This window comes from Salvelinus namaycush, chromosome 5, assembly GCF_016432855.1.
Source record: "Salvelinus namaycush isolate Seneca chromosome 5, SaNama_1.0, whole genome shotgun sequence".
In the NCBI taxonomy this organism is placed as follows: domain Eukaryota; kingdom Metazoa; phylum Chordata; class Actinopteri; order Salmoniformes; family Salmonidae; genus Salvelinus; species Salvelinus namaycush.
In genome coordinates, this window is record NC_052311.1 from 22171614 (window position 1) to 22182429 (window position 10816).

Below are 10816 nucleotides of genomic sequence, written 5' to 3' on the forward strand. Positions count from 1 at the left end.
AAAAAACAAGAAAATAGTGTTGTCTGGCTTGCTTAATATAAGACATTTTAAAATATTTATACTTTTACTTTTGATACTTAAGTACATTGAAATACGTTTAGACTTTTACTCAGGTAGTATTTTACTGGGTGACTTTTAATTTTACTTGAGTCATTTTCTTGTAAGGTTTCTTTACTTTTACTCAAGTATGAAATGTGGTACTTTTTTCACCACTAGATGAATAATGAAATGTATGTGATTCTAGCAATGGTTAGTACAAACAATGGAGTTGAATAACCTTATATGTTGGGCTATGATGGGTTAGACAGCTGTACTAAGCTCATGAGACATCAATTATATTCTTCAAGATATTTATTTCAAATGACCAACTAAAAGCAGTAAATATTGCAGATTGTCACGTCTACTCCTTCTCCCTCCCTCCGGCACTCGACGTCGCCTGTCTACTAACCACCGATCCTGGCTTCATTATTATGTACACCTGTTCCCCATCATTACGCACACCTGGTCGTCATTCCCTCCTTGATTACTGCCCCTTTATTTAGCCCTCAGTTGTCTTCAGTCATTATGTGTTATTGTTTTCTCTCACGTTCAGTACCTGGCTCGTGTTTGTTCTACTGTATTGGTTCTTTATTAAATGCACCTTCTACACCTGTTTCCTGACTCCCGGCGTATACATTATACAGAAGAGTTTCAGTAGACTGTGTAAAGGAGAAGTACTGGAATGAGCTGCCACAGGTACAATCAGTCATTCATGTTCGTTACAATATGACCTGGGTTTATTGATACGGACAGTGGTTGCAACACTCATTGACCTTGGATCAATGATAGACAGAATCCACAGACACTGGAATAGAAGACAAAAACAGAACAATACAGTGGAAAATACTCAATATTCTGTCAATATAAATACACTCCCCTCCCTATCTATTTGTACAGGGAATCTAAAAGTTTTAATTTGTCTCTTGTGTGTCCAATAGAAATGAATGGTAAATAATGTAATGTATGTATTGCATTAGGCACGTCATAATCTGAAATACTACAAAAACAAACTGCAAACATTTGACTACTTTAATACACTTAGGGAATTTGTCCAAATACTTATGACACCTTCAAATGGAGGGACTAGATACATAAAGTGCTTTCACTTTCACAAAACATATGTATGAAAAAGCACTCAAATAAAAGGTGACATTCTGTTCTGATCTCAAATCCAAAATCCTGGAGCATAGAGCCAAATTAAAAGTTTTAGCTTCACTGTCCAAATAAAAAAAAAGTTTGTGTATAATTTTAGTGACCCCACCTTATCATGATGTAAGCATTGGCCAGCTTTTTATTGTTGGTTTTCTCTAATTGTTTTTCAATCAGTCACTTTGTACTACAACTATTGTATTGCATGATCATTTTTGGTCTGTATATTTTTTTCTAACTGCTGGATGTCTTTGTTTAGGTACAATGAGTCTCTCTGGGGGAAGAGAGGAGGAGGAGGGGGCGATGGACTTTGAGATTAGTCTCTCTGGGGGAAGAACGGAAGAAGAGGGGGCCACTACCTCTAAGATGAGTTGCTCTGGGGAACGTGACACTGACAGGTGGGAGGAAAGGTTGAGAGAGTGAGATAGAAAGATACTTCCTATATGCTGGCTTGTGAGTGTATCCATAACTTGAATTGTATGTTCTTGTATCAGTGATATGACATCATCATTACTCAACAGAAAGGATTAGAGATTGTGTGTGTGTGTGTGTGTGTGTGTGTGTGTGTGTGTGTGTGTGTGTGTGTGTGTGTGTGTGTGTGTGTGTGTGTGTGTGTGTGTGTGTGTGTGTGTGTGTGTGTGTGTGTGTGAGAGATATGGAATCATGGTGTTTTATTCCTACAGTGTGGACCATGGTGGAGAGTGCTGTTCAAAATCCAATCTTAGGAAATGTGAGTGTTGACTAGGGTTGCAAAGCCACTGGTAATTTATTCAGTGATTTTGGTAATTAACAGAAAATCTATTGCAATCTATAGTAACTTTGGTCATTTATAATTAAATCACTTTAATGTTTATTCATATATAGTAGTCATTGTTTATATCTGTGTCAATATTGTCCATGATTCTCTAGTGGATAGACCAGGTTCAAGAGAAAATAGGCTACTTAATGAAAAAAGCATGTAATCAACAATGGCATTATCTTCAATGAACTTCCAACTATTGACTTTGTTCACAATTGCCACCAGTTTGTCGCCAAAACATTTACAGCAGCCATATTGACCTAGTAAAATAAATAAAAATGTGTAAAAAAGATATAAAGGATATCTCATGCTGAAACTCTCATATTTAACAGCAAGGGTATTCACTAACCTGATGGTTTATTTTTAGGATCATGTTTTACAGCTATGTCATTCTCTTTTTTTATCATCTTATTTGATTAATTTATATATTTTACATGTGATACGGCCACACAGAGGGCCAGAGATAATTCCAGAACACCTGATTGAACTAGTTGGTCCAGTCAGATTGAAACTCTCATTCTATGGAACCATAGATCCAAACCACCAACATCCCACTAAATATAACTAGAATGATGCCGTCAACTCTGTAGCTGGCACTGTTGGTGAACTGCTTCCTGTAGCCTGATGTAGAATTAGGAACGGGAACAAACATTCTCTAATGTTGATTTAAGAGATAGAAGAAAAGTGTTCTGAAAGCAACGATTGGGCTCCAGTCCGATGTCTGACAATCACTGACAACACCATATGTAGCTGGAGAACAGTAAACGGTGTTGGTTGGCTCTATTGATATAATATGATGTCATGTTGTCTTGGTCTCCCCCATCAGATGCCTCTGATCTCACACTGGACCCAAACACAGCATTCAGAGAGCTCTCTCTGTCTGAGCAGAACAGGAAGGTGACAAAGGTGAGAGACGAGCAGCCGTATGCTGATCACCCAGAGAGATTTGACTTCTGCAGACAGGTGCTGTGTAGAGAGGGTTTGACTGGGCGCTGTTACTGGGAGGTAGAGTGGAGTGGGGAAGGGGCTGATATAGCAGTGACATATAAAGGAATCAACAGGATAGGTGATGGTAATGACTGTGATCTTGGATTCAATATCAAGTCCTGGAGTGTGCACTGCTCTGATGACGGTTACAATGCCTGGCACAATGACGAGAGAATTGCCATACCTGTCCCCTCATCCTCCCACTCAAACAGAGTAGGAGTGTATCTGGACTGGCCCGCTGGCACTCTGTCCTTCTACAGTGTCTCCTCTGACACACTAATCCGCGTGCACACATTCCACTCCACATTCACTGAGCCCCTCTACCCAGGGTTTGGGATTTGGGCGACTGGCTCCTCAGTGACCCTGTGTCAGGTAGAATAGCCTCCTGTTTCCTGGAGGAACATCAGGGAAGTCACACTCCAGTTCAAACACCTGTAAGCATGACAGAACACACACTTTCAGAAAAAATGGTATGGTTAGGGTACGACATTGTTCCCTGGGGTACAAATATCAACATACACCATTATGTACTTATGTACACATAGTAATCTAGTACAATGGTACATTTTTGTACCCAATATTTTGAATATAAAAGTACAATCATTGGAGGTGTAGCTTATTGGGGGAGTGGCTTTCAATTAGTTATTTTTGGCCACCCTTGAGTGGAAGTGTTGTACCAGTGGTCCATGGTTATGTTCATTTGAGTTTGAGCATATCTGATGCTCGTTTTGAAGTCTTTATAAAGACGTATATACATATGTAAGAGCATGTGACAATAAAGAGCTGTAAATAATATTAGAGCGACATTAACCCAACATTGAGCCGCCTTGTCAAGAGGTATGGACCTCTTGGCATGATGGGTATGGTTTGACCCAGGTTCAAATCCTGGTCAGGGCTACCCCCTGAATTTATTACCTTTGTGTCAGAAGGGGGATGGTGAAAACTGTACATGTGAGAGACCTGGTATAGAAAATAGGTATATTTATTATAAAGAATTTGGTGGGTGCTTATACTGTATTTGTCTTATACACATGTGGGAATTAGAAATGAGATGTTCTGCATATCACAATTCCCCCATCATCAACAGCGACCCTGGAGCAATTAGGGTTAAGTGCCTTGCTCAAGGGCCTTGTTGGCTTGGGGATTTGAACTAGCAACTTTCCCATTACTGGCCCAACGCTCTAACCTCTAGGCTACAGTAACTGACACCACAATTGTTTTCTGACATCCCAGGTTTTGGCACTTAAAATGAACAAAAAGCTTTGTCACTGAGGTTGTACCTTAAAAAGGAACATTTGTACCTTTTTGGCTCTTTTAATGTGCGGACTGCAAGGGTACTATTATGTTCCTATAACATAACTAATGAGTAATAACAGGATACCACTAGAGTGACAAGCGTTTCTACCCCTTTAAGTACAATACGGTACCTTTTTTTCTGAGAGTGCAGAGACATGTTTTTAAATCAATTATCTTTTTGATATTGTTTTAATTCCTTGGTGTTTGTAAATATTGCCATCGGTAGAACACATATTTGTCAAAATGTTCACACAACAATCCTTTATGCAATTTTATACAGATGAAAGAAGATGTTTTCATTTGCATTTACAAGAATATGGCTTTTCAATAAATTGAATCCTACCTACAGTACCTACCTACCTACCTGTCTACCAATGGTTTAGACTATGATTGAAGTGTCTTGTCAGTGAATGTGATTTAGTACGTATATTTCTGATGATGCCTCTTGGCCAGGGCTCCACAGAGCAATAGATGATTTGAATGAAACTCACATGAACCAGGTATCCATCCAGCCTTTTTACACGAGTAAAGTACATGATAGATAAAAAATGTCACGGCACGCCAAATGGAAATAGCTAATTTGTTGGTAAACTTTCCAAATGTCAATAAAACAAAATACTCTAGACAAGGTTGGATCTTTTTGTGTCGGTAAAATTAGTTATGCGAGAAATGGTGATGGAAATGCCTTTATGCACAAATATTTATAGAATAATCATTGTATCGAAGTAAACTTTGAGTCACATGATGATATGGTGTACTGTCCTCCGACTGGGACTCGGAAAGCATGCGGTTTATTAGGCTACAGATTAAATAAATTCAGATGAACTTCACAGGGGTGCGGAAGTGCACGGTGATGAGCTTGATGCTCATTTCCAATAAATATCAAGAGTCTTATTCTGGAGACACGAAAATCGATGCCTGGCTGAAGTTTGACAAATACAAATAATCTTGCTCTTTTGTCCATAATACTCTCATCATGTAGTAGTCTACACCTGCACTATATCTGCAAGCTGTTGACTTGTGAGCACGTGCCAAGACCAGAGTGTGCACATTCGCTATGTAACGCAATTTTCTTTGTCACATAACCATCAGTAGAGTTGAAAATGAAATGGAAACCCATTTAAATTGTGTTTTTATTCACTACATAGGAATTTAAACACAAAATGTATATTTATGCGTACTATGTCATCACGCACAGCCTTTTATCCACAACAAGTCAGTTTGATGGAAACACATTTCTGGTGGGAAAATGTACATCTTTTTTAATGCAGATCTGTCGCCAATTGGATGGAAACCTAGCTAGGGAAAGAGATTACTTTAGTCTACAATACAACCAGCTAGTGGACATTTGATTTACTCAACACTTTCTCAAGTGACTGGATACAGTTTGGTCCTATGGCTGAGCCATAGAAACATGACTGTGAAGTGAGCAGAATTAAAGGGGGCTAAACTTACTGATTTGGCCTTGTTTTCAAGATTGCTCAATAAGAAATGCAGCGGCCATGACTGAAGCCAAACGAGAGTTGTCTTGGGGTGTGGTTTGATGCGGATGTTTGTTGGGTGTGTTTTTGCCATTCAATCACAACACACAAGGGCACAGTAGTTGGTATAGTGACCGCGAGGTAAGCTAAGATGGCTTTGCTATGGAGAGACCTTTTGAAGTTGAGGTCTCTTCTCCCCTCCTGACTGACTCACAATCTCAAGATGGTCAGTTAATTCAGTTCTATGTGTAGGCTAAAACCTGCGCTGACCTTATGTTTAGCCAAGCTGACAGTGACAGCAGCTAGCTAGAATAGCTTGGGTATAGCTGCAGCTAGCTAGCCTATCTATTTTGAACAAAAATATAAACACAACATGCAACAATTTCAAAGATTTTACTGAGTGACAGTTCATATAAGGAAATCAGTCAATTGAAATAAATTCATTAGGGCCTAATCTATGGATTTCACATTACTGGGAATACATATATGCATATGAGGTGATGGCGGCGGATAACTGGCACAACAATGGGCCTAAGGATCACGTCACGGTATCTCTGTGCATTCAAATTAACATCGATAAAATGCAATTGTGTTCATTGTCCGTAGATTATGCCTACCCATGCCATAACCCACACCACCACCATAGGCACTCTGTTCTCAACGTTGACATCAGCAAATCGCTCACCCACACAACACCATACACTTGGTCTGCGGTTGTGAGGCCGGTTAGACGTACTGCCAAATTCTCTAAAGTGACATTGGAGGCAGCTTAGGGTAGAGAAATGAACATTAAATTCTCTGGCAAGAGCTCTGGGGAACATTCCTGCAGTCAGCATGCCAATTGCACACTCCCTCAAAACATGAGACATCTGTGGCATTGTGTTGTCTGACAAAACTGCACATTATAGAGTGGCCTTTTATTGTTCCCAGGACAAGGTGCACCTGTGTAATGATCATGCCATTTAATCAGCTTCTTGATATGCCACACCTATCAGGTGGATGGATTATTTTGGAGAAAGAGAAATGCTTACTAACAGGGATGTAAACAAAATTGTGCACAACATTTTAGAAAATAAGCGTTGTGTGCCTATGGAACATTTCTGGATATTTTATTTCAGCTCATGAAACATGGGACCAACACTTTCCATGTTGCGTTTTTTATTTTTGTTCAGTGTAGCTAGCCGATATACAGTATCTCTGTCACAGTTATGCCAAGATAGCAAGAACCAGTGTCTGGAATGTGTTTCATGACACTCGTTCTACAGCACCTTGCTACAAAAGTACCTTGCAACTTAGTTTCAACATTTCATCATGTCATGTAAAGACATGTTACCATGGAAACTAACTGCAAGTTCAATCCCCCGGTCTTCAGTCAGCTGAGCTGTCCTACAACACACTATTCTAACTGGCTAGTTTTGTCTCGTCTCTCATTATGTTCACGGTTATACTGTGTCTATCCCAGAACTACTAATATCCCTACAGGTGTAGGCGACAGTACGTGTGGATGGGATTGTTCATCTTACAAAGACAAAACATTTTCTGCTGCTTTACTTGAGCGAAGTAGCAAAATATTGTCAAAGTAGTTTTATTCTCATTTGACTTTTTAAGCCTTTAAGTGCACAAGGTGATGGCTGGCTTAGTCACATATGGTGGGATCCAGTCACCTTAGTCGCATATGGTGGGATCCAGTCACCTTAGTCACATATGGTAGGATCCAGTCACCTTAGTCACATATGGTGGGATCCAGTCACCTTAGTCACATATGTTGGGATCCAGTCACCTTAGTCACATATGGTGGGATCCAGTCGCCTTAGTCACATATGGTGGGATCCAGTCACCTTAGTCACATATGGTGGGATCCAGTCACCTTAGTCGCATATGGTGGGATCCAGTCACCTTAGTCACATATGGTGGGATCCAGTCACCTTAGTCACATATGTTGGGATCCAGTCACCTTAGTCACATATGGTGGGATCCAGTCACCTTAGTCACATATGGTGGGATCCAGTCGCCTTAGTCAAATATGGTGGGATCCAGTCACCTTAGTCACATATGGTGGGATCCAGTCGCCTTAGTCACATATGGTGGGATCCAGTCGCCGCAGGGCAAAGATACATAGATTGTGTATGCGATGGTGTACGATCCAAGGTTCCAGCGTTGAGGACTGGTGGGACTGGCTGCTGGCCTGAGGAAGATATGGTCAACGCAGTTGGTCAGGTCCCCGACGTTGGTGTGACTGGACCAACGCCTACCGGCCGAGTCTCCACTGGAAAAGCTCTATAGAGTAAGGAGGTCAAGAGGTCAGGCCTTACTCCAGGGGGAGAAAACTTAAATGTCTCCTTGTCTTCTGTACTCTATTATAACAGTTGGCATATTCTATAGTGGTAGTCTGAGTATAGTCATTTATGATTGTAGCGTGGGGCAGTTAGATCAAATATGTAAAGTAATACTATTGATTGAGTAGTCTATCAAAGTAATCAGACCAGATACTTTAACATACTAAAAGATGCAGAAGCTAGCAGATTCATGGCTAAAGCCAGTGTGAGAAATTGGCTAGCAAACATGTGTTATGAAACTAAATAAATACTGCACTCTGAACCACAACTTCTTTGCTAGATTCATGATACTGTTAGACAAAGCAAGGAAAGTGAACTTCAAAAGTGATGTAGTGTAATGATGTGCGCTGAGAGTCGGGAAGCAAGTTCAAGGAGTGAATACATTTAATAAATACATGAAACAAACACGTAACAAACAGCACACCGACATGGAACAGACACAGAAACAATGACAACTGGGGAGGAAACCGCAAACGCGCATAACGCTGGTGACAGGTGTGCATCATAAAACGAGCAGCCTGGTGACCTAGAGGCCGGAGAGGGAGCACACGTGACATGTAGTTTAATTGAAATTTGCAGCTGTTCTTGGTAAATAATGAATCTGCTAGCTTCTGATATGTCTTACTGGATCTTTAAATATATGAAAATATCTGGTCTGATTACTTTGACAGATTATATCAACCTTATTACTTTGTAGTGTGGGGCAGATCACATATTTAATCAGAAATTACTACACTCAGACTAACACCATAGAATATGTCAACTGTAATGCTAGAGTACAGAAGACAAGGACACATTGGTGAAGTTTTAAATAAAATAAAAACATGTTTTTTTTATCACGAGTCTGGACAATAGCGATATGTCCAGTCCTTTCTGGACTGTTGGGGGATAAGTGGCAAGACCGACCCAGTGGCCAGAGAAGGGCACCCCTTCCCTCGGAGCACCACTGTCACACAGTCAACAGAGCATAACATACATCTGAGTTTCATTATTTCAAATCCAAATGATTGATTTAGTTTACCATGAACAGATCATCAAAATGTAATTCTGCTTTCAGATTAAGAACATCTTTAATGTCCTCAGAGAGGCAATTAATTTTGCAGCAGTCAAAAAACTGAAATTACATATTAAAAAAAAACAGCAAATAGCAAAGGATATTTACAAGCAGTAGGCAGGGTAAGTGCAATTTCATAAGTGCACGTGCTAAAGCTCAATTAATCAAAGATTTTGCAGAATTGCATTCGGCCTTTTTTGGCCTTTCTTAGAAATGGCGTCCATACACTGATCCCAGGACAGCTTGTTGTCAGTTGATGCTGAAACTAAAAAGGCTGTACCTCTCGATTGGTAGTAAATAATTCTGTTCTGATTTAAATAGCAGTAGACCAAGATGTTATACCCTCTAAATAATTCTTACAATATTTAAAGGCTGTCGCATGCCACACTAACAATCTCTTTTTTGTGTTTGTTTTTGTTGCAATAACAAGTCATGATGCTTACCACACCATAACCTGTTCTTTTGTTCCGCCACTAAAGGCAGCCTGCGACATGTCGTCGAGAGCTGGTCAAAGGGTTGGTGAAGGTCACGAGAAGAGGCTCAAAATCAGATGTCACCATTGCTGAATGGTGGAATGGTGGTTATTGAGGGCCACAAAATGTATGATCAACTAGATTCAGGCAAGGGCAGATTTTTTTTCTTGAGCGGATGGTCAGGGGGCCGGAACATAATTTACAAATCATTTGTAGCCTGTAAATTGACCGCAAGAAGCCCAAACAGGTATAATAGTTGACAAAAACATAATCTGATTACATTTGTATATGGTCACATACAGTGCCTTCAGAAAGTATTCACCCCCTTTGACTTTTTCAAAATGTTGTGTTACAGCCTGAATTTAAAATGGATTCACTTTAGATGTTTTGTTTACTGGCCTACACACTACATCGCATAATGTCAAAGTGGAATTATGTTTTTTGAAATGTTTATAAATTAATAAAACAATGAAAAGCTGAAATGTCTTGAGTCAAAAACTATTCAACCTTTTGGTTATAGCAAGCCTAAAAATATTTTTGCTTAAAAAGTCACAAAATAAGTTGCATGGACTAACTTTGTGTGCAATAATAGTGTTTAGCATGATTTTGGAATTAATGCCTCATCTCTGTACCCCACATATATAATTATCTGTAAGGTCCCTCAGCCGAGCAGTGAATTTCAAATGAAATCAAATAACATTTAAAGGTCACATACAAATATTTAGCAGATTAATTATTTTAATATATTTTTTTCAGATGTTATTGCGGGTGTAGCGAAATGTAGATTCAACCACAAAGACCAGGGAGGTTTTCTAATGCCTCACAAAGAAGGGCATGTATTGGTAGATGGGTAAAAAAAGCAGACATTGAATATCCCTTTGAGCATGGTGAAGTTATTGATTACAGTGGTGTATCATGGTGTATCAATACACCCAGTCACTACAGAGATACAGGCATCCTTCCTAACTCAGTTGCCAGAGAAGAAGGAAACCACTCAGGGATTTCACCAGGAGGCCAATCATGTTTTTAAAACAGTTACAGAGTTTAATGGCTGTGATAGGAGAAAACTGAGGATGGATCAACAACTTTGTAGTTACTCCACAATACTAACCTAAATGAAATAATGAAAAGAACGAAGACTGTACAGAACTCAAATATTCCAAAACATGCATCCTGTTTCCAACAAAGCACTAAAGTAATAC

At 39.6% G+C, this 10816-nt stretch overlaps 1 protein-coding gene across 1 annotated transcript; it reads left to right on the top strand.

Annotated features, from left to right (window-relative positions):
* The first annotated feature begins 1452 nt into the window (after positions 1 to 1452).
* LOC120046968 (stonustoxin subunit beta-like) lies at positions 1453 to 3355 on the top strand. The gene is made up of 2 exons (XM_038992520.1): positions 1453 to 1573; positions 2814 to 3355. Exons 1-2 carry the CDS (start codon positions 1453 to 1455, stop codon positions 3353 to 3355), a joined length of 663 nt encoding a protein of 220 aa, XP_038848448.1.
* The last annotated feature ends 7461 nt before the right edge of the window (positions 3356 to 10816 follow it).